The sequence below is a fragment of the Zeus faber genome (assembly GCF_960531495.2).
Source record: "Zeus faber genome assembly, chromosome: 7".
NCBI lineage: Eukaryota > Metazoa > Chordata > Actinopteri > Zeiformes > Zeidae > Zeus > Zeus faber.
This window is the reverse complement of record NC_137203.1, coordinates 17,014,157-17,038,214: the sequence shown is the minus strand read 5'-3', so window position 1 is coordinate 17,038,214 and position 24,058 is coordinate 17,014,157. Positions and strand designations below refer to the sequence as shown.

At 43.5% G+C, this 24,058-nt stretch overlaps 2 protein-coding genes across 2 annotated transcripts; one reads left to right on the top strand and one right to left on the bottom strand.

Annotated features, from left to right (window-relative positions):
- Positions 1-5,515: 5,515 nt before the first annotated feature.
- Positions 5,516-9,929, top strand: cmklr1 (chemokine-like receptor 1). The gene is made up of 2 exons (XM_080004230.1): positions 5,516-6,614; positions 8,592-9,929. Exons 1-2 carry the CDS (start codon positions 5,577-5,579, stop codon positions 9,621-9,623), a joined length of 2,070 nt encoding a protein of 689 aa, XP_079860356.1. The 5' UTR covers positions 5,516-5,576; the 3' UTR covers positions 9,624-9,929.
- Positions 9,930-10,378: 449 nt separating this feature from the next.
- wscd2 (WSC domain containing 2) lies at positions 10,379-23,110 on the bottom strand. Its single transcript, XM_080003363.1, has 8 exons — positions 22,372-23,110; positions 20,221-20,335; positions 18,519-18,703; positions 15,943-16,064; positions 15,625-15,799; positions 14,756-14,920; positions 13,693-13,893; positions 10,379-12,108 (listed from the first exon to the last, which is right to left on the bottom strand). The coding sequence occupies exons 1-8, from the start codon at positions 22,766-22,768 to the stop codon at positions 11,756-11,758; spliced, it is 1,713 nt and encodes a 570-aa protein (XP_079859489.1). The 5' UTR covers positions 22,769-23,110; the 3' UTR covers positions 10,379-11,755.
- Between the last annotated feature and the right edge of the window lie 948 nt (positions 23,111-24,058).

Genomic DNA, 24,058 nt, shown 5'->3' with positions numbered 1-24,058 from the left:
TTGATTGTTGTCCGTGTGAAACGGTGTTGTTGACTGCTGCTGCCTACCTTGGCCAGGGCACTCTTGATAAATTGATTTTTAATGAGTCGTTTTTCCCCCCCTTGTTAAATACGGTTAGAAGTAGCCTGTGGCAAAGCCAATAAAGTCTGCGACATTAGTATGTATAGTTTTCTTACCACTGCTTATGGAAAATATCTTCTCTGAAACTCCATAAAGAGATAACAACCAAGCAGCGTGATGGAAATGACTTGGAAAGTTTAGTGAACTGAACTTTAAGTGACGTCACACGGAAAGGTGACACACAGGTCACATGTCAAATCTATATTTGAAATGTCATATAGGTAAGGTATGAATTGCATTTCCTTATTTATTTATTTATTTATTTATTTATTTATTTGTTTATTTATTTATTCATTTACTTATCTACTTCTATCTACTATATACGGGGGGATTTTTATTTTTACATGAGCTGCATGTCACATTCAAAATAAATCTGTAGTTTGGGCTGCAAAGCAGAACTGGGATGCAGTGATCAATCTGGCCACGTAACCCGCAGCCATGTCGAAGCTATAATTAGACGTTGGGGCAGTCAGTCCAATCAGACATCCAATAGTGGGTAAAAATAATTGCTGGCATTTGTTTTTCCAGCATGGCCCAGTGCACCAAAACACTGGCTAATTCAGGACACATCAATCAATGGACAGGGCAGAAATATCATAATATGTATACAAATATCTATAAAAATTCAAACTTTCTGCCAACACTGTAGCAAATCGTGTGATGCCACTTTACAGGAGAATGTCTTCCACGCCCAGACCATGACGACAACCAGTAGAGGTAAATAGATAAGGCCACAGTTAGAACGCAATGTTGCAATGCAGTGCGTTTGCAACATAATTCAGTTATTTATGCAATCAGTGGGTGGTGGTGTTAAAGCTGATGACAGCAACCTACATAAAAATCAGATGTGGTTTATGATAGCAGAGACTATATAAAGCACACCCATAGCTTTTCAGCATTACTCTCTGAAATTGCAACCTGCATTGTGAAGGCGGATTTCAGGTAAGGAGATTAACACCGTAGACATAATGCATCTCTGCATCTTGCCTCACACTGAATCTATCTTTAGAGGAGAAGACTCTAATGTGGTAGAAATAGTTGGGTTGCACCGAGATAGAACTCAAATATCACATGACGAGGCGGGAGCGGAACATGCCACCGAAACGAGAGTCGTCCAGAGTGGAGGAGAGCGATCAGAGATGCTGCAGCTTTGTCACTCCACCGTCTTTTCTGTCTATTTTCAAGTGATGTCTCAGGTCGGAAAGGGTCTTATCCTTGGTCACATCCTGCCAAAATCCGGGACCATTTGTGTTTCCTTGCCCTCCGCTTAATATCAAAGTGGAAAATTCGAGACACAATGTCTGTTTATTGTTCCAATTCTGAACTGAGTTTGTTTTGTACTGAACTGGATCTTGCTTTGGCTTTGGTTGTTGAAGGAATTGGAATGGTCAGTCGTGCGTTTAATTTAAACCATCAACCACAGCCGTACGGACAAGCACATTCTGTGGATTTGGCCACAATGTCAAAAACTATGGAGGATTAATCTGCATGTATTTAAATCCCAGTTATATGGATTTACCTATCATTTTACAAAACACAATGGGCCATTCAGTCTTGCACTGAATGATCGAGTGCATATTTAAAATCTACTTTGTTTTAACCTCGATAGAAAGGAATGTGTTTTCCAGAAAAGCTAAACTGTGGTTTATCTGACCATGTACGCATAGCCGCTTCCAAACCCCAAAGTAAGAAAAAATACCTCATTAAGAAACAGTTAAAGTTATATTGTAGTTGCAGCAACAGTATGCTCCAAAGCCATGATATTGTATTGTCTTCTATTTTTAACCAAATTAATACAAAATGTGAAGACAACTCAAGTCGGACATAGCACTGTTTTCCAAATAAGTAGATTTGTCACAGTATCAAACCACCTGTATGTCACAGTCACGGCCAGATAATTCTCTAGAAACAAGCAGCACTAGTAGAGTTAGAGTTCAGGTGGTGCAGGTGTAGTCTGAAGAGATTGGGTCTTGGGTCTCTGGGGAAGATAGGGAGCGAGTCGGCCGTTCTGACACACGGGGGGGACTTGTTCCACCATTGCTGCGCCAGGGATGAGAAGAATCCCGACTGTGGTGAACGACCCTTGGGACCACGCAGCGGCAGAGGAGCGAGGCAAACGAGTAGAGGTCCGGAACCTCACCAGTGATCGGAGATACAGAGGAGCGGTTCGATGCCCTGCCTTGTAGGACGGCACCAGCGTCTTAAATTTGATCCGGGCAGAGATAGGAAGCCAGTGAAGTGATCGAAGGAGGGGAGTGACATGAGGACATTTTGGTAGGAGAAGCCATGGGAGGAGAGATCCTGTCGCCATGGGATTTAGCGTACATGGAGAACAGAAGCCTGACCAAACCCTGAGGGACTCCGGTTGTTTACGGTGCCAGGTTAGGATAGGGATCCTCTCCAGCGACCAAGTATGACATAACCCAGGCGTGCACAGATCCTTTGATTCCAAGTTCAGAAAAGGTGGTGAGAAGGATTTGGCGCTTAACTGTGTAGAAGGCGGCAGACGGGTAGGAAGAATCAGGACAGACTAGAGGGATGAAGGAAGGAGGAAAGGAGAGGAGAGCAGTCTCGGTAGAGTCTTGAAGTTAGATTGAAGCGGGTAGAGGAGGTCATTCTGAGAGAGGTAGAGAGAAAGTTGATTGTATACGGCTCGCCCGAGGGCAAAATGGGAGATGGAAAGAACCTCCTGGGAGAAACTTCTCTTCACTGTACTTTGTGGTGACCACCAGCGAAACGGAAAAAAGGAAATGCCTCATTTCCTTTTCCGTTTCTCTATTTTTCAACAGATGAGAGCATTTCTAGGTATCATCATGTCATGCACATCATTACTGTCTGATTATCTGTTCTAATTTCATAATCAGATGGGAAAATTTCATAACTTCACATCATACACACTACTTCACATTTCTATTTGTCATCAAGAAGGATGTCAAAAGTGATTATGTAGAAGTCATTTTATCTAATTACGAAACTATAAACAAAGGACATTTTGATTGACCACTTGTATTAATTCCATGTCAAGCTAAATTTGGCAGACTTTGTTCTTCACAGCCTCAGATCCAGTCCTAGTTCTATTCCCTCAATGAGTTGAATCCTCCGTGTAAATGTTCCAGGGGTCACCGTCAAAGCTTGGTTTAAGGAATTGTCAGCGATTTCTCTGGGAATGCTTCCTGGCTACTGGCTTTTGGTTATGTTTAATTATTTATAGCTTGTCCTCTGCAAGGAAATCTAATCTGCAGTATACATGCAGGTTTCTGATGAACAACCTCGTGAAAGTCAAATGCATCTAAGTGGATCAGGAAGGCGTGCAGTGTGCTGCAATAAAGCATTTAATCATTTACCAAACATTTTTCCCCCTCCAGAACAGGTTTTCCCTTTGCAAAAGCGTGTTAAGTTAGTTGTGACGGTTGCTCATCATTGCCATTTAGCGACACTGTGGGTCTATTCAAAGAACAGAATTGTGTTCCCAAAAGCATTCCCTTTGTCACAGTGGTCTTGTCACAATGAATCCTGGGATATCTGGATCCATCCAATAAGTCACGCTCTGAAGCATCCTGGACATTTGGGGTGGAGCAAGAACCAATTAAGGACTTCCAGGCATTCTGAGTTTCATGAGAAGTTAAGTTTGGGATCAAACTCAAATCTGTGAAAAGATGACTTCAGGCGGGACTAACGCCGCTGTCAAGCTGTGCGCCGCCCGGAACCAAAGAGGAGTAATAGCAACAATGGCGACTGATGAGATGCCGCTCCACTCTTAAAACCCCGGCAAAACCAGTATGTTGGCATGGGAACGCATCAGTGTCGAACTTAAAATTACGTGATATTCAGGCGGACACGTTGGTCTCTAGTGATTGGTTTGGGAAACATGGAATCCCCCTTCACCACGGAAATCGGTTAGAGTGGAGCCAATGTCAGACTGGTGATGGAAACGGGGTGTAACGAGTTCAGAATTCTGTCTGATGTCAGGCAATGATTTCACACGAATAAAGACAACAAAACCACAAAAAGTGATTTCGTGTGGATGAATGCACGGAGCCAATATTGTGACCAATCATGACCATTGTGACTACCTTGGACTACCATTTGGACCCCTGTGCCCTTTTTTTGTTGGCATCAACGGCTTCGTTAAACACATCGCATCGGGTCAGGGCTTCCTTAATCTGACGAGCATCCATTCCTCTTTGTCTGCCGAGTTCACACCGCCTTGGGAAACAAAATGCTCCGTCAGAAAATACAGCGGAAAGAACGATCGCACAAGTCATTTAAAAGTTCGCCAACAAATCTGAGTCATCAAGAAGCCCAGCGCCGCTACTCCGGCCCCCTGCTGATCCAACTCCTTCTAATCACAGGGATGACGTAAGATGCTGCAGAAAAGAACAAAACCCAGAGTCTGAAAACTCTTCTCTGCCACTATCCAGAGCAGCCTGTTGGATGCAAGCATTTTTATTTGCCACCATGATTGGCATCGTATTTTGCCGGCGTTATGTCAACCTCACATCCTTTTCTCTGAGAACATGCTCAAGAGATTCAAGAGGTTTATTTGTCACATACATATACTGTACATACATATATGCAGTGAAATGTCATTGCAACGCACCCGGAGATTATGCACAATAGTTTCTAAACCGAAACATAAACCTAATTTCTACCTAGCTAATTGACTGAAACAAACTGATTCCTCAAACCTAATGCAGTTAGTGAATAGAAAAATATAAATAAAATAAAATAAAAAATAAAATAAGACTCAAAAACAAAGGTGACGTGAATGATGAATGAGTATTCATGTCATGTGAACGAGTGTGTAAACACATCACACTTGCAGCTGACATTAATACAAAGACAATGGACAAAACATCAAAATTAAACAAAAAAAATTTTTGTCTGGAGAGATCGCACACGGCGCACCAATATGTGCCGAAAAATCCATATTTAATCCCTTTTTTAACACCAATTTATAAGAAACAGCCATTCAAAGTTTGTGTTAAGTTGTTTCCATTGTTGGTGGCGGGGTCCGCTCACTAATTTGCACTAAAAGGCAGGTGTAGGAAGTGAAAGTCAGCATTCTATGCTTCCACTGCAAGTGACTTCCTAAAAATGCTCTAAACATGAGTCACATGACATGAGGGGAATCACTAGAGGTGGTAGAAATGTCCTATAAAGACCATTCTTGAAAATGCAGTAGTGATGGAAATATTGGGCAACTCCTGGATCAGCTGATGAGCAAGCCAGAGGGTGTGTTGTAATGCTGTGAAGACCCAGAAAGCTTCAAGTCCACAGTGGTCAGTTGCTGTGGTGAAGGTAGGCTGTTATTTCATTTAGATTCCAACCCTTTACAAGAAAGAAGACTCCAAGCAACCGAGTCTTCTGAGACGCTGAGTTTTGTTTTTAAATCTTATTTTTTGCTGTTTTGCAGGGACTTATAACCCTTAACCCTTATATTTCCTACCTAAGCCATGGATGTCGATGTTGATTTTGGTGACATATACGAGGAAACCAACTACACTTACAATGAAAACCTGACAATTATAAATGAGCCAGTTTTCCGAGACGTTCCGGGGTGTTTCAAGGAAATCTCATGCGTCGCTTTGATAATCACCAACGTCGTTATTTTCCTACTGGGATTCTGTGGAAACGGGGTTGTGATCTGGATCGCCGGCTTTAAGATGGAGAAGTCAGTCAACACCACCTGGTACCTCAGCCTGGCCATCTCCGATTTCATATACTGTGCCTGTCTGCCCTTCAGCATCGCGCATATGTCCTTGGACGACTGGATTTTCGGGCTCTTCATGTGTAAATTCACCTCCTTTGTCATGTTCCTCAACATGTTCAGCAGCATCTTCCTCTTGGTCATCATCAGCATCGACCGCTGTTTGTCCGTCATGTGTCCGGTTTTGTCTCAGAACCACCGCACAGTCAAAAAGGCTTCCGTGGCCGTCGTCCTGGCCTGGCTGGTCTCCATCGCCTTCAGCATTCCCACGGTGATATTTCGCGACGTGGTCAGCCATCTGGGGAAGACCATATGCTTCAACAACTACACGTCAGACCAGCACAGCCACAAGACGATCGCAGTCAGCCGCTTCCTCGGGGGATTCGTCGCCCCGTTCTTCATCATCATCATCTGCTACTCCATTATCATCCTGAGACTCCGGAACAACAGGATGACCAAATCTACTAAACCCTTCAAAGTCATGACCGCCCTCATCGCAACCTTCTTCATCTGCTGGCTGCCGTACCACGTCTTCATCCTGCTCGAGCTCAACCACAAGGACTACAACCTGGAGATCATAACCATCGGACTGAAAGTGGGTGCCTCCTTGGCCACGGCGAACAGTTTCCTGAACCCGCTGCTCTATGTCTTCATGGGCAACGACTTCAAGCGCAAGTTCAGGAGCTCCTTGCTCTCCAAGATGGAGAACGCGATGGGGGAGGAGGGTCGGACCACCAGCCGCTACTTCTCCAGGTCCAGCTCCATGGACGGCAGAGTTTCCACACACATCTAGAGGTTCTGAACTCTCTGCCCATTATATACCAGTAGATGCCTTGTGTGCAATGTCAATGTGTTTCTGTTTTATATATACAGTATATATACAGTCCACACAATAAAAACAATCAACACTATAGTTTATGAAGAATGTGAATAAAACGTCAAATTGTATTTGCCATGAGTGTTATTAGTCAGGGTGCCATGCTTCCACACTGACACTCTATAGTTTCAGGGCTTTGCAAATAGGTTAATGCAGTTTACAAATATATATACTTTAACTTTCAGATGTGCTCTGAGTCCATTTCATCACCACGTCCATCCATCTTTCCAGGGTAACTCTCACAGAAACCATTCTTTCCAAACCTCTAGCTCTTTTCAAAGCTTTAGAGCTCAACTTGGAGGCTCTGGTTATTGCCTTCGGACTGTGATAAAGTGACTTTCTGCCTCTATTTGAAGCCAAACTTGTGGCCGCGGTCTCCTCTCAACGTATCAAAACTCATACAAATAATATGTAGCGGTGGAACGTCTGCTGTTACTGCAGAGAATGTGATAAGTCGTGATGACTGTGACTTGTGTTGTGTGACTTTTTGTATGCTACGTATTTGTAGGAATGCGATGATTGATGATTGAGTTGATATCAGATATGACCTATTTGTAAACGACATGGACAAACACAAAGCGTTAGCCTTTTTTTATTTTGTGCAGCTGTAATGTTTCTACAATATCTTCCTATGTGCACATATTCTATTAACTGCATACCAAAATAAATACGATAAGTTGTCATAATTAGACATTTCATATGGATAATTCAATGCTTATTTAAAGAACATGATTTTTAAATGATCACTGTTGATAGTTTATCTTAAAAACAAAACCTTTCCAGTTCTGTTGTTTTCTAATTCTGCGTTTCAAGGCCCGGACAGAGATAAATGGGACGAAATATATGCGTCGCATAAGACAGTGGTGCTTAGGCAAGATGCGTCGATGAATAAATATAAGAAGTGGGGCCTGCAGAGTATTTGCTATGACTTGGTAGTTCCTCGTGTAAATGTATTTTCTTCTTCAGCAGCAAAATGTGACACCAGGAGGTTGATGCTGTTTAAAAAAAACCAAAAAACAACTTGATGCAGATTCACAGTTTGAATTTCAAGTCAAGGAAAAAACAAACCCAACGCTTTTGAAAGAGTTGCATCTCTTTGTTGGCAGTAAAAAAAATCTAGTTTATACACATTATTTCGTGTTGTTCCTATTTTACCATAAAAGCTTAGTTTTAGTATGATCAAAGTAGACCATACACTCTCCAGTTATGCTTTGCCTCTATCCTATGGAGAGTTATTACAAATGTAAAAAATGTGTGTTAGTCAAATTTAATCATCAACTTCAAATGTATGGTAAGGAAGATACATTTATATTGAAGTAATTTCATTAAAAGGTACATTTATCATTATGTACATTTGGACCAATAATCAGTATTTTGTTGCAATATATATAGTAGTTAGAGCTGGATCTAGTGGCTTTAGAAAAAGGTAATTCGTACACATAATGTCACATAATGGATGGCCAGAGAATTGATATCGAAGTTGGCACTGGATTACATTGAACATTAAATGGAACAATTGTTTTGAGTGAAAAACACCTACCAATACTCTTGGAAGAGCCTTCTTTCATTTAGTGCGTATAATATCGTATAATATAATACTATTTGTAATTGTACTGTAATAATATTTTGATACTATATAACAATGCAAATTATTTGCAGGAGAAGGTTGTAATGTTACAATAATTCTCTGTAAGAATTGTGGGCTCAGTTATACAGATTGTATAGAGTTGGGACAGCTATTTATTTTAAAATGGACACAGGATACACTGTGAAGCTCCAAATTATTTTTCTGCTGTTTAATATATTAATTGTGCAATCTCAGGATTACTACTTTAGATGTGGGAAAGATGTACTTTATTTGTTTTACTTTTTATTTTTCTGCAGGAGTGCAGAATGACACATCTCGACCTGGACTATGACGACAATTTCAACGATTCATTTCCCGATTACAATTATAGTGCGATAATACCTATTAACGTTGCGCCTGAGAAACCGTGTTTCTCTCGAGCGGAATGCGGCGCTCTGGTGGTGATAGACACGCTCATCTTGGTGCTGGGGCTGTGTGGGAACGGCCTGGTGATCTGGATCGCCGGCTTCAAGGCCAAGAGGACAGTGAACACCACGTGGTACCAGAGCCTGGCGCTGGTCGACTTCCTGTACTGTGCCCTGCTGCCCTTCAGCATCACGCAGACCGCCACCAGCGCCTGGCTCTTCGGGCCCTTCATGTGCAAGATGACCTCCTTCTCCATGTTCCTCAACATGTTCACCAGCATCTTCATCATGGTCCTGATCAGCATCGACCGCTGCGTGGTCGTGGTTTGGCCCGTCTGGGCCCAGAACCACCGCACGCCGCGGAAGGCCGCGGTGGCAGTCGTCACGGTCTGGGCCATTTGCATCGCTCTCAGCATTCCCTCCCTGCTGTTCCGCAAAGTCACCACCACGGGCCAGAAACAGAGATGCTTTAACGATTTCACCCTGCCGAACAGCAGAGTAAACACCCCCGTCGTTCGTTTCGTCTTCGGGTTTGTTCTGCCGCTCATCGTTATCACGGTTTGTTACTCGCTCCTGCTGCTGAAGCTGAAGGCCAAGAAGATGGCCACGTCCGCCAAACCCTTCAAAGTCACCACGGCCCTGGTCGTGACTTTCCTGGTCTCGTGGCTGCCCTACCACATCTTCATTCTGTTGGAAATAGACTACCTCGCTTACGACTTTGTTCGAACTGGATTGAAGATATCGGTGACTCTCGCCAGCGCCAACAGCTGCATGAACCCCTTCCTCTACGCCTTCATGGGAAAGGACTTCAAGCAGAAGTTCTTGAGCTCCATCTTTACTAAGATCAAAAACGCCTTCGATGAGGACGAGATCTGTGACACGGGAATGACTCAAAGCTCCTCAAAAGGCTCTTCCACAGTTTGATTTTGTTTTGTTGCATTTTCAGATGACTGTGTTGATGGCTCTGCTTATCCAACCGCCAAACAATAACTTTGAGATTTAGGTTTTGTAAGATTGTGTGAGCTTTTGAGCAGGAGTTTTCAATTACTGAATTTCAAACACTTGGAAACTTGTATCTAAAGTATCTTTATTTTTCAGTTCTTGTAGTTTTTATGTAGTGCTTATAGTCAATAGAAATGAGGCAAAGTAAAATATTTGTATCAATGATTATATTGCCAAAGTAATATGGTTCATCTTTTTTCACGTGCAAAGAAAACCAACAATACTTAGTTTAGGCATTCAAAGATAAGACACTTGAATTGTTTGTCTTAAACTGATTTTCTGCATGATAGTGTAATTACATTTGTAAAACAAAATGGCGCTTTGTATCGGAACTTTTCTTTGGTAAATATAATTTGTTATGAATATTTCTGTGTAGTTGTGTCATTCAAGTGTGTATGTGCGTGAGTGTGTGTGTGTGTGTGTGCGCGCGCATGTGCTTCAAAAACGTTCTTTTTTTCCCGGTATCAGTTAAAATTAGGGGGGGGGGGGGGGGGCTACATTCATAACACTATTTTTGAGTGAGTACAAAAAAAATCAACACCGCAACTTCAACAAAAAAAACCATTTAATTACCAGAGAAACTTTATCCTTTATAATGAAGTTAGAATTACACAATATCATGGTTTTCTCCTTTGAGCAAAGACAGGAAGAAAGCTACTAAAGGTGTATGGTACCTACTGGGATTTGAGATTAGATAATGATTTATAATCATTGCAGCACACCGTAGCATACTTTATTTACTTATTTATTGGGCCTCATCACATTACATTCATTCCATAGAAAATACATTCAAATGTGACACCCAGATTGAGAAAGTGCGAGCCTGGCAAGGAGAGCGAGCATGAGTCAAAAATAGAAAGAAGTTCCCATTTCTTGCATTACAAATATTTTATTGTTGTTCTTTAGGAATGCATTAAAAAAATATAGATATATATATGATATACACTATAAATGGAAGTCATTTATTCTTCCGTGGCTCTTGGCAGCCAGTGTTTAATTGAAGCTTAGGTAGCACATCGTAGGTCAAGCCGTTTCATAAAACTCAAAATGAACGTTTGGATTTGTTAATGCAACAGAGCCGTGCCGCTGTCTCAACCTTTTGGAAAGCTTCTTTAAATAACAGTTTAGTAATCAACAAATAAGTACATTTGTTTGTTATGTCGTTTGTATTAATATTCGGGTGAAGCACCCCTTTTCCAAAAATACGATGAAATGGTGACGTCTCTTCAGGTCTGAAAGCTCCGTTCCAGCATCATGGCATAGTCCTCAGTGGTCTTTGGGGCAGGTTTTGCACAGTGAATCGCTTTTTTGGGGATTTCTGTCCAGTGTTTGCTCAATATGTGCATCGCAAACCAGAGAACATACAGTAAATGCTGACTCCTTATATATTGTCATCTTGCTATGAACAAGGAGAGAAATGAAAGGTCACTCATATCTTGAATACTTGATGCTAAAAAACGAAACGATAACCATATTTACCATTAGGTATAACGATGACCTGCACGGTGTCTCATCACTGACAAAAGTGAAAATTATGGTTCCAACGTTTCAGCAAACATTACGCCTTGTACAAAATAACCATTTTTCCCATGTAGCTCTGATAGCAGCAGACAATTTTTCATAATTACTTTTTTCTCTTTCTCACAAAAATAAGTTCATTTAGCTCATTCAGTGCTTTGCCGTGGAGCTCGCCGCACCATCAGAATGGATGCAGCACAAAATAAGTGGATTCACAGCGAACACACCTTCTCTTAGTTAAGGCAAACGTACATGTAACAGGACAGGTGCACGCAGCGGGTACATAAGTGCTCCTGACTCACACTCCCAACCCTCACGACTACAAATAATGGCCTCTTTTGAAACAGATTTGGGAAGAGGGAACTGGGGGAAAATTGGAAGAAAAAAAAAACCTTTCCCCAGAGTGAATTAAAGAAAAGGTTGAACGTGTGTTAACGGGAGGGGGTGACAAAGATTGATAAAGTTAGAAACGGGAAAAAAACAAACAAACAAAAACAAAAAAAAAAAACGGGAAAGAGGGGGCGGAGTCACGTATATCATCTTGGCATGTACTCCTCCGGAACGCCGGACATCCTCCTCTTCTTCAGCGCGACGTCCACCGCTCTGATGAGTTCATCGATGGCGACCCTCATGTCGGGCGTGTAGGGGTCGTACTCCAGCTTGCGCAGGCCCGAGCGCTTGAAGTTCCCGTCCTTCTGGCCCTCCACGCAGAGCAGCCGGTCCTCGGACACCTCCGGTCCCAGAAACAGCACCATGCCCTTCAGCTGCGTGAACAAGTCCCTCTTCAGGTCCTCGAAATGGACCACGTGCACGCGCTTGCCGTAGCGCAGCCAGTCCAGCGTGTGGGACGCCCACCACGGAGCGTAGTTCTTCACAAACTCCGGCCACTCTGCCAAAGACCAGAATGACCAGAAAAATTAACATCGGTGCTATGTGCCAGCACCCAAATATATTTGCAGGTGGAAGGTACACACTGATATTGAGCACCCTTAACCGATTATTAGGCGGCATAGATTCTTTGATAAAATATGGAAGAGCAAGTTGAGTAAAGTGTCATTCAACAAGAAGTGGCAGATTTATTAATAATTTGTTGCAAAAATGGCCATAAAAGCATTTCCTGCCAACGGCAGCGCGCTTTTGCATGTTTCTTTACTTTAAGGAGACGGAGGGGTTGAAGTGAAGGACCTGCTGATCCCGCAGTCCTGTCTCGCAAACCAAAGATGGGGGCTTCTTAAGTGCCGTGGAGAGCAGAATGTTATGTATTCCATCTCAAAGCCTGACAGCTTTCACAGTTAGCAAAGCGGGCATGTCATGCTTTCCTACAGTACTATTATCAGCTTTTCAAAAAGTGCTCCAGTCGGAAAAAGTCCCACAAATATTCTTTTGCGAAATCCATTTTTCCAAGGTTCGGCGAACTTTGCCTCGTGAGAGCAGTTTGATTTTAGGGGGGGGTTTGCATGAGCCTCTGAATAAATCAAACCAAAAAAAATAACAGAATTACATTGGAATTAGACACGCGCCACAAAATAAGCGGCTTTGCATTGGTGGTCGTCACCTCCTCCCTCGCCAGGTGAGCGCCTCCACATCCCTCACCGCAACGACATTCCAAAACTGATCAGATCAAGAATGGCAGCTGACAAGAAGCCTTCCCTTTTCCAGATGTCATCACTTCCCCTCTACACCAACCCCCCAAAAGGAAATGACCACTGGAGAGAGAGGACAAATGTGCTGATGTTGTCACAGAGGAAGAAACCGCTGCCAGGTCGACAATTTGGAAAAGAATAATCGATTTAACCACAGAGCGCGGGGGACGAGTTAGTCAGATAAGACAAGAGCGGTCGCCATGGCAACTAGAACACGTCTTGAAGGATGCACTGTGAAAGGGGGAAGTACGTATGAGAAGGATGTTGAGTAAGTTTGTGTCGCTGAGACACAGCAGATGATCCGAAATCAACTTGGTGTCTTGTATTATTAATCCCTTTAATGCTTAAAAAAAGATGTTCCCTATACAGCTAGATAAATACATAGATAGATAGATGGACGGACAGACAGACGGACGGACAGACCGACAGACAGACAGACAGACAGATAGGTAGATAGATAGATAGATAGATAGATAGATAGATAGATAGATAGATAGATAGATAGATCGATCTCTCTCAGAGGGATGGGGGCATGGCTATCTCTCCCACTGTTTTCACAAATAGACATTTTGTGCATGCTGTCACTTCTTTGTAAAACATTATTTAAAAAGACTTTTGTCAATAAACGGCAAAAGACCGCCCACTGAAAAGCTGAAGTGCACCCGAGAAGAGAGCCAGAGCTGTGACTGTTCTCCTGTTTAAAAGAGAAACCGGTGCAACATTATCCCGGGAGGAATCTCAAAATAGAATGCACATCACCATCACATCTGATGTATGACAGTAAATAAACACTCAACCGAGAGATTGGCTCACATCTTCAAACGGCTCACCTTTCCCTCTCCAGTGAGCCTGAGAGGCGAATCCAATGTGGCCGCCGTACTTGCGGTTAAATTCGGCCATGAGGGCCTTGTAGGGGTTACGGATCATGAGGATGCTGGAGTCGAAGGCTTCGATCTCCTTCTTCCCGCTCTCGTGTGTCTTGATGCAGATGGTCCTTCCGCTCCGCCAGTGGTCCCGCTCCCCTTTGAACCCTGTGGGGGAAAGAAATTAAATCCAACAACGAGTGCGCACAGCTACGCAGGCGGCTCAATTCTGCGGCATACATTTATTCACTTGTGCGAGACTCGTAAACAATTTATTCGGAGCCAACGTGCGTTAATGGGGACCTATTATGCTCCTTTTTTACACAAGTTGATATCGGTCTCTGAGGTCCCAAAAATGTGTTTTTGAAGTTTTTTGCTGAAAAAATACCACTCAGATTATGCACAGCAGCCTTTCTAACGAGGCTTGGGCGATCGTGCAAAATTCCAGAGTAAGATAACCGATTTCATCTGAGGTGCGCGCGTGTGGGGTTCACACGCATAGAAAGTGGTTCCAGTGGTTGAGCGGAGAGGGGGGAACCTTTACCCAGTTGGTATTAATTCCTCTTTCTATGAAAAATATGAGGGAAGGATGGAGGGAAGTTCTAATTCTCATAAGTTCCAGGGTGACGTAGGACTGTGACACAAATCAGATTTTTCACAATAGGTCCCGTTTAAATAATCTGTTTGTTGTTTGTTTGTTAGGTATGCGATTGGCACCAACAAGCTCCGTGCGTTTGCCATAATTCAAACTGAATGTGGCTGATTTACACTTTTGCGGCAAAATAAATAATTTGGACAGAATTCAATTGTTTCGTGTGAGAATTCGAAACACGACTCAGAGCCTGGCCGGCTCTTCTGACTCTCGCTCGTTGTTACGGGAAGTCCTCCCTCGCTCGCTGTGCGTTACACAGACTGAACCAAATGAGCGAAGAGTCCGGAAAAGCGAACGGCTCTTTTTACCGAGTGACCGGCCGAGAACCAGATCGAAAAAAAAAAGAAAAAAAAAAAGTACCAAACTTTTCATCGCTACCTTTATTATACAGCGATCCATCAAAGTAATAGCTGCCGGTGTAGAACCCGGTGGCCAGCTCGATGAGGTGGCGGGCCCACGTGTTCCCGGCCCCAGGGAAGCTGGCCAGCCCCAGCAGCTGCTTGGAGCGGCTTGGCAGGAAGCGTCGGTCCATACAGCGGTTATCTGCCGGGCGACAGGGAAACTGGTTGAATAAATAATGTGATGCCTCCTGTTGTCCCTGCAGAGTACAACATCGCCGTAATAATCCTCCGCAACACAGCTCATTAAATCGAATCAGTATATCAGTATGCTCAGTGTTGCACAACACCAATCTGTTTATGAAAAACTACGATTACCACGTGGTTAACCACAATGTAGCTCTAAACTTATGATATTCAAGATTGATGTGCCTTTAGTCACATAAAGAGGTCTGTGGTTTTAATGATATTGAAGCACTGAAAGCTGATTATAAGGACATTTCATATGAAGGGAACTTCTCTGCAGAAAAGGTCACTTGCAATACCGGCAATGAGTCAGAACGCATCCTCACATCAAAAAAACGGAATATAAAACCATAAAAGAAAGACACGCACGGCAGCAGCGGATGGATAAAAAATAACTGAACTGAATGACGATTGTGGATTTGTCCCCCATTACTTGCATTGAACTCCTGATTTTTCTAGATGTTTGATCATTGATAAAAAAAAATAAAAACAAACTTAAATAGGTTTGCAAAAATGGTAAAATAGCGTCAACCCACCCCCCAAATCCCAACTTTACTGCCTGGACACAGCATTGCATTCATGGGGCGGAATGTACCTTTGAGGCCTGAATCTACGTGTGGCCTTTTCTTTTCTATGAGTGCACTGAATACTAAGTGCATGTACCTTGAACCTGTGTTTGATAAACCACAAAGTACTGGTCAGTCCCGCAGCTCTCAAACTCTTCGCCATGACAGCGGTGAAAGCACATGTCCTCGTCCTCCGGCTCATGGAGGGAAAAGCGAGAGGTTGGAAAGCCGCAATGGCATCGATCTCCGGCCAGGGCGGCCAGGGACTGCTCCTGTGTCAGGGCACGGCAGGGGTTAGGGAGTTAGGGAAACGCACTTAGAAACACACGCACAGATAGCACGTCACACACACACACACACACACACACACACACACTCACACACAGACACGTATCTCTATTCCCAGCCTCCTCACCTTCTCAGTGCACATGTCAACACACTTCTCCACGGACATGTTCTGCATGGCTGCCGTGATGGGAAGTGCCAGAGTGACGTTGTTAGGTCGGTAGAAACACCCTTTGAATATGGCACTTCCATCTGAAAGAGGAAGAAATAAAAGTTAAATTACTCAATGTTCCATTCTAACACGGCAGTAAGGAATTGTATATTATGTGTAGGATAGGTGAGGCTGCACCACAAGCCCTTCTGTTAATTGGCTGGTTCACTGTGCTTTTTGAAAGCTACGTTTCCGCCCCCCCCGATAAGGTAAGATCCAGCAAAGTCAGAGAGTCAAAGTCAGAGTCAAATATCAGTTCAAAAAATCCACATGAGTCGTTCAAATCTAAAGTGTAACAAAATGACTGGGTGTTATAATGTACAGTATTGTGAACCCGAACAAGGCGAGTTTCCTTACTCTCTCTGCCATGAAAATAGGGCCAAGTCCGACAAAAACGACTGCAAACTGCTAATAAAAACATCAGTAAAAACATATTTTTACAGTATTTTGTGTATTTTACTTTATTTTATTTATTTTATTTTTATGTTTGTAACCTGTGCTGTCAGCATGCTGGGCATACAACACGGAGGATTTGTGTGCCATTGCATCTAGGACGGAGCTAGTCTGCAAGTGGAGCAAGTGTGTACTTTAAATAGGGGCGTCTCCGATTGAATCAGGTTGGAAACCCCTGGACAAGATCATAGGTAAAAGAAAAAAAAAGATCCAGCAAAATTCAAGCTCATTTTCAGAGGATCAAACAGTATCCCGACACCCGGTGCTGCAAAGGATGGGACCAAACGTTTAACTTTTCTTTTTATGTATTCGCTGTTCCACACTAATTGCTGACGGCGGCATCGCAGGAGAGATGTTTTACCGAGAAACACCCCAGCACTACAATGCTGCGCTCACAGACCCAGGCTTGACTGCGTTGCGCGGAGCACAAACATCACCAAAACATCTCGAAATAAAATGTGCCATGGCATTCTGTTTCGATGGGCTCAGCATGCGCTCACATGACCGAGATCGGGGTCGAAGGCGAAAAAACACAGACAGCTCAGCACTCCAAAGGCCAAAAAAAGAAGAAATGAAAACAACAACCTAAAACCTCGTCCTTTCCTCTTCCTTCGCGCTGATAAACAGAAAGACAACCCGACTGAGTCAACAGAACGCGTCCTTCCAAGCTCTGCCGAAAATTGTCGCCTATTTTCTTTGAACATTTACAGGAAAAACCCCTCCGCGGACGCCGGCGCATGTCACCGCTCTCGTCTTATCACGCCATTTCGCAGTTCAGTTGATGGCTGGGAGGGTGTGAGGAGGGCGAGAGAGGAGGAGGAAGAGAAGGAGGGAGCGCTGAAGAGGAGCCTGGTTTCCCAAATCAAGTGAGCGAGGTTTAGTTTAGTACCGGGAGATTAGTACCTCGGCAAAATAAAAAAAACTCCACGCGATGAGGTTGAAATCACACCAACGAGACAAAGCACCAGACTCTGGATAAAACAAGAGCCACCTCCAGCACACAAACGAAAAGAAACAACAACACAAATCCAGCAAAATGAGTGTCAAACATACAGAGGGGGCTTTCAAATGAGTAAAATACATATAAATCAATATTGCATTGTATGAAGAATGGCTTGAAGATTTGTTTTGGGAAAAGACGATTCCACTTCCTCCCTACCACAGCTCTCGAGAGGGGGAGATCGACACAATCAGGCCTGACCCCGACAAGAATGAATTAAAAAAAAAAAAAAAAGAAACAAACAAAAAAAACCCTTTCCTTCAAAACATTGAGGCCTATTAAATTTGCGCCGTCCAAAATGTGTGTATGAATGTCTCCGTTCCCACGATCTGGACTGCCTCTGCCCTACTTTTACAAATGATAATATTTTGGTTTACATTACATCTAAATATGTATGCATATATACTTATTTCGTGTTATACAGTGTATACACAGTGTGTGTGGAATAATCTCACAATCCCACATTTCAACACACTATTTTGCATAATTTTCGCCACATTCATTACATATGGTTTTTCCCCACCTACCTACAAACTGCTGCATACATGTATCTGAAACACTGTCAACGTGCTCGCTCGTCTGCCCTGCAATGTGCAGAGATCTCTGCACGTATTGTGCAATATGAATCCACTCTGTGAATTATACCTCAACAAACCAGAAACATCTGCCGAGTCTGGCAACGAAAACATGTTTTATTGTCTCTGCATATTTCCTAACTATGAATTATTTCTACTAGCCTGCAGGAGGTTGATCAAATCAAATATTTCTGGAATAAAAAAATAAAGAATAAAATAGGTGAATTAAATGCATGATAGAATTAAATACATGAATTAAAAAAACAAAATAAAATAAATTATAATAATTATGATGATGATGGTGATGATGATGAAGATTATTATTTATAACAATAACAATAATAACAACAATAATAATAATAACAACCATAATCATAATCATAATAAAAATATAAATAATAATACAGCAGCAACAGTCCAATCTAATTCTACATAAAAGCGCTCCTCGATGGGGGGGTCCTACTCACAGCGGCGTGCCGACTCATGGCTCAGCTCCAGGCGGTAGATGGACAGCCGGTTGGCTCCTCCACACACGTTGCTCTTCTCACCCTTACACTCCATGTTGCATTCGCTGTCCGACGCGTTAGGAGTCTGGATCTTGTGGCCGCAGTAGCACTCCGCCCCAAACTCCAGGCCGGCGTACAGGTAACCCCTGTGCAGAAGCGGAAAAAAAAAGACAAAAAAGAGCAATTATAAATGGAAATGGAAGAAGTCTACGGTTCGAGTCTACGTCATACGATGGGGGCTCCCAGTCCACAGATCTGGATAAAGAGTGAGATGTTAATTGGAAAACAAACCCTACTGTAGCCCAGAGTGAGGCCATTTATAACCATTCATATTTTACCTTCTCTGTGTTTCGAGAGTGACAGAAATTATTCATGCTCCGAGGCTGAGCCTGGTATGAGCGTGAAAGCTCAATCTATCAAACAGCCTCCTCTCCGCCGGCTGTCACCTCCTGAAAGCTCCGACTTTAACGCCGAACACAACGTCCAACATTCCGCTCACACGTGGAACGTCCCCTGGGTTGTCCATCAAGCCCGCGCCCCTCCCGTTGCTCGACCTGCTTTTTTGGGGTTTGTCACATCTTTATCAGTTCTGCGGCTCTGTGAGGTGAGTGGGTGGCTTCTCAGGAAGGAGCCGAAAAACAAGCTCCTCGTCCAGAATCCTATTTCACATTTAACACAGCGTGCAGAGATATTTTAACTCAATTTCAAATGCTCAGCGGAAACATATGGTTCTGGTTTACATTCATCTGGTACTCGATCAGAATCCGAATCAGTTTATTCCGCCAGGTACATTTTGCATATACTGGGAATTGATTCTGGTAAGGTTTGGTGCTTTTCACTGCAGACCATTAGCATTAAAAAAATATATAATAATAAAAACTTGAGAATATAAATAATGATAAAATAAAATTGAATAAAAAAGTGTAATAAAAAAGTAAAAAATAAAAATAAAAATAAAATGAAAAATAAAATATATACAAATAGCCCCAAAAAACAAAAAGTCCAAAACAGATACTGTATATAGAGATATATAAATATAAATGTATAAATAGAAAATGTGATACTATGCTCAGGATAAATTATTGTTATGGGTATATAGGGTATAAATTAGAAATATGAATTATTACTATGTACAAATAGACTGCTTACTTGTGTGCTCTCTACCCTCCTTCTCTCATCACACCTTTTTGTAAATCAGTGATGGGTCAGGTGTAATGTAATGCATTCAGTAGAGCGGTCTCTGACGTCCCACAGGGGGCGGAGGGGGGTGAGAGTGGGATGGCAAGGTGAAAGTGGGAGGAAAACATGATGTGAGGAGACAAGTGGTGAAGGAGACGCAGAGAAAACTGAGAGAAAAGAAAGAGAAAGGGAGGGAGTTAAACAGAGAATGGGGGAGAGAGAGAGAGCGCGAGAGAGAGCGAGAGAGAGAGAGAGAGAGAGAGAGAGAGAGAGAGAGAGTGGCGGAGAGAAAATAACGTGTTTCCCAATGTGCTCGGCATCACAGAGTGTTTATATGAGTCTCCCTCAAATTGAGGTCATTCATCTCCATGGCATTTAGATAGAGATTCTAGGTTAAAGGAAGAAAAAAACATTAAATTGATTTTATTTCTCAGTAAACATTCGATGAAGGCATTACTTGTCTTTTGACTTAACACAATCATACCTTTCTGCACAGTTGTCCTGGCAACGGAAAACCGTCATTTTTTTGTAGTCAAAGAAAGACACTCCCCTCAGAGCCCTTTTTTGGATGTCGTCTATGTAGCAGCCAATGTACTTTGCTGGGAAAAGACAAAAATACAACGAGTTAGGCAAGGAGAGGTATAACAGAGAACATTCAAAGAATGTAAGAATTTATATACTACATGTACTAAATTGGACGAGTGCTAAAAATACCTCAAAATAAATGCATCGTTGGAACCAATTGTGCACTCAGGTTCCAAATGGCGAGTATATATTTCACAACAACTTCCTCTTAAAGAGCAGGTTGTGCTGCCGTGAGGATTGAGAAGTGGAGCAAAGACGTTATTTATTCATAAAGACACACAACCCCTTCTAGTGGCCTGTTTGTGTAACGCCACTGATCTCCCTGCGTCTCTCCGCCGTGTGGGAGACAGTGAGGGAAACCTGAGGTTATCTGCAGAAGAGACTCTCTCCGTGATCATTGAAAATAATTCCGCTTTCAACGTGGTTACGCTGGCGATGAGAAGCGCCATCTGTGCTCTTCCATTGCCCCTTTGAACCTGCGTTAATAGCTAAATGGAGGAAGCCCAGAGACCGCACCCAGTGCATTATTTTAATTGTAATAGCCTAAAAAGCCCTGCAGGTCGAGCAGCATGTTGGGTGCCGGAGGACCTTTGCAGTAATCTTTGTCCTGAGCATTGTTGAATTTCACTAATCTGCTTTATGGCAGAGGGGGAAAAAACTGATTTAAATGCAGCTGCACTGCAACATGGGGTTAAATTCATATGCCAGTCGGTTCTGTTACACGGGGAGGCTAAATCAGCTGCAATTTAATAAAGAAGGGTACATTTCAGAGTGAAGCATTTCTAAGTGCAACTGAATAAAAACAGGCAAAAATGGTTCTACTTGTATGAAAGGCTAGTTACAAGTGTTAATATTAATGCCACCTACTGCACCATCACACTTAAAGAGCGTATAAAATCCCCGCTCTGAATAGTTCCCACGGCAGCGTGCTATGCTGGTCCAAAAATAAATCCGATATCCGTGAATAATGTGTGTTCCAGAGGTAAACAGCAGGTTTAGGGGAATCTATCGCCAGAGCTCCCCCCTTTCCCGTGCGTTCTGAACGGGGAGGATTGTGTACATTTGGAGCAGGCGTGGATCACTCGCTATCCGCAGAACGGCGGTGGGAGGAGGAGTGCACCCAAACGCTTTGAAGCGACTAATTACTGCTTTGCTGCATCTCCCTCCAGCGCGCTCCTGTGGGGTAACTTACCACAGGGAGGGACAGGGACGAGGACCAGGACCAGGAAACCGGAGGCCGATCTTCCTCTGATCAGATAATCCAAAGCCTCCGTGTACAGTGTGAGCTTGTGTGCTTCCCTGTCTCCATGTGAGCAATGTGAGCAATAAAAACATTCCCCCTGTAATGCATCCACTTCTCTCTAATCTAGCGGATAATAAACATAACCCAGGCCTGTTGTAATGAAGAACACTGGATTACTGAAACGCTTTGTTATTTTTTCGCAGTTCAATATACACTTGGAAATTGTCAAATTATCCCGACAGCGCCGCTGTTTTTTCCGCTGGAGCGTTTCACAGCTGTGACCAGGAGCAGAACCATGTGGAAGCAACTGTAAATGAATCTGTGGTTTCTGCTCCGGAGCCAGCTCTTTTTCACAGGGGTTAATGACTGTGAACTGGCTACGTATGGACCACAAAATGTGAGCGGTGCCGAATGCGCCCAGGACTGTGCACATGGGTCTGTGTGTGTGTGTGTGTGTGTGTGTGTGTGTGTGTGTGTGTGTGTGTGTGTGTGTGTGCGTGTGAAGAAAAAATAATAATCTGTTTTAGATGGCAGCAATTCAAATACACAAATAGATTTTCCTCTTATGGCCAGGCGCTGCAGCACTGACACTGGCCTTTTTTTTTTTTTGATGTTGTGTTTGATATGATTCCAGTTGGTAGGGAGTCATTTCCTCAACTCTTTACAGATGGGCCAGTACTAGATATAAGATGCTTAGACAACTTAGATGTCCAATGGTAGGTGTGACCAATCAGAAATCAATGCCGACAGCCACAGTGCAGTGCAGCTCCCATGTTGGCACAGAGCCAGCGGTCGTGTGGCACTCACCTCTCCCGTCACCCGTGTCTTTGGTGTTACGTCCTTTCAGAGCACGGTTCCAGCTGCTGGTGTAGTCCGCCCCCCTCCCTCCCCCCCCAAAGTTCTGGCTTTCCTTCCTGGATTTCTTCATCCAGGGGGGACCGTACCGGTGCCCGGACCTGCCGCGAGTCTCCTTGTAGACCCTGTTCATGGCGCCCAGCCCCTGTTTGGCCGTGGCCGCCTGAGCGCCCGTCTCCGAGGCCACCAGGGGGTCCCGTCCCCCGCCCGCTCCCGGGGAGCTGTCCCCCACAAAGCCCGAGTGGAGGAACACCAGGCTTCCAGCGGTCAAGTAGAGGAGGATGAGGGAGAAAAAGCGGACGGGTTTCCTGCGGAAATAGCGCTGGATCTTCAGCAGAGGCCTGGCCATGCTGGCTTCCACTGCCACTCGCTCACCCACTCCCAGTGATGAAAAGTCATAAAGAGGATGATTCAGCGCTCGCTCGCTCTCGCTCTCTCTCTCTCTCTCTCTCTCTCTCTCTCTCTTCTGCTCCAACAAACTCCAGAACAAATGTCAATTAAAAATAGTCACAACAAAAAAACTTGTTAGTCGAAGTATGAGTCAAGGTTTTTTTTTAATTTTCGGCCTCATGAAGCAGAAGTCCTCTGACGGAGTGGTCTGTGGTCCTGGAGGTCGTCTCCTCGGGAGACTCTCCCTCTTTCTCGCTCTCTCTCTCTCTCCACCTCTCTCCTCCTCTCTCTCTCTCTCTCTCTCTCTCTCTCTCTCTCTACGTTCCCTCTGAGAGTCCGGCCCGGAGAGGCAGGGGTGGAGCCATGGCATGAAAGGTGAATGGCTCGGAGTGAAAGACGATCACCCGGCACGACTTTCACTGCGGTTATCAACCCACAGAGATGCCACGCCGGTGCCGCAGCGGCACTTTCCCAACGTGGCGCGGATGGAACAAGGTTCTATTTACTCAGATCCCCTCGGCTTTGCGCAATCAGCCATTCAGTCAGAAGATCCGCAAGGGAGGGAGGAATTCTGCAAGAAGAAATACACAAAAATAACTGTACATACAGGTATGGGCAAACCTTGTTGCAGTTAGAAAAATACATATAACATCAGTCAGCTGGCTCTGTGAAGGCACAAAATAAATGTTAAAAAAAGGTAAAATGTTGTCGTTCTAGTGACGGACAAAGGACAGGGTAGTAGGTCTGTCATTTAATAATTTTCTTTACTTCTCTTTTTGGCTTGGAGGTCATTTACCTACAGACACATGAACCATGTTCCTCTCATGGGCACGTACTGTATATACAGTATGTGTCTCCTAGAAACTTAACAGACGTGTCCAAAGAAGCATACCAATGGGGGGAAACAAACCATAGAAACTTTGCAATTGAAAACAAACCCACAGTAACAAATGCATGTGTATATATATTACATTTTTCACGGCGGTGCTGAACACAACGTTAGACGGTCTTTCCTCCAACACCCTTTTTCATGCTTCATTATCTTCGGTAAATTAGGTTAAACTAGAAATGCTTGGGGAGGGCAGAAACAAATCACTGGCGTTCAACCCCGCAGCATTGTTACTGATGTTTCTAAGAAACAAGGTGGCCAGGAACCCGGCAGAATTTAAAAACAAACTCCTAGATGTCTTACGATGATTATGAAATCATTTTCTGGGTTAAAATCCAATTAGTCACTAAAAACCTGAGG

Excerpts from the sequence above, each read along its gene's own strand:
- cmklr1 (XM_080004230.1), top strand. The coding sequence starts at position 5,577 with ATGGATGTCGATGTTGATTTTGGTGACATATACGAGGAAACCAACTAC. Across the intron at positions 6,615-8,591 it reads TGGACGGCAGAGTTTCCACA|GAGTGCAGAATGACACATCT; the intron begins CACATCTAGAGG and ends ATTTTTCTGCAG.
- wscd2 (XM_080003363.1), bottom strand. The coding sequence starts at position 22,768 with ATGGCCAGGCCTCTGCTGAAGATCCAGCGCTATTTCCGCAGGAAACCC. Across the intron at positions 20,336-22,371 it reads AGACACGGGTGACGGGAGAG|CAAAGTACATTGGCTGCTAC; the intron begins GTGAGTGCCACA and ends GTCTTTTCCCAG. Across the intron at positions 14,921-15,624 it reads TTATCAAACACAGGTTCAAG|ATAACCGCTGTATGGACCGA; the intron begins GTACATGCACTT and ends GTCGCCCGGCAG.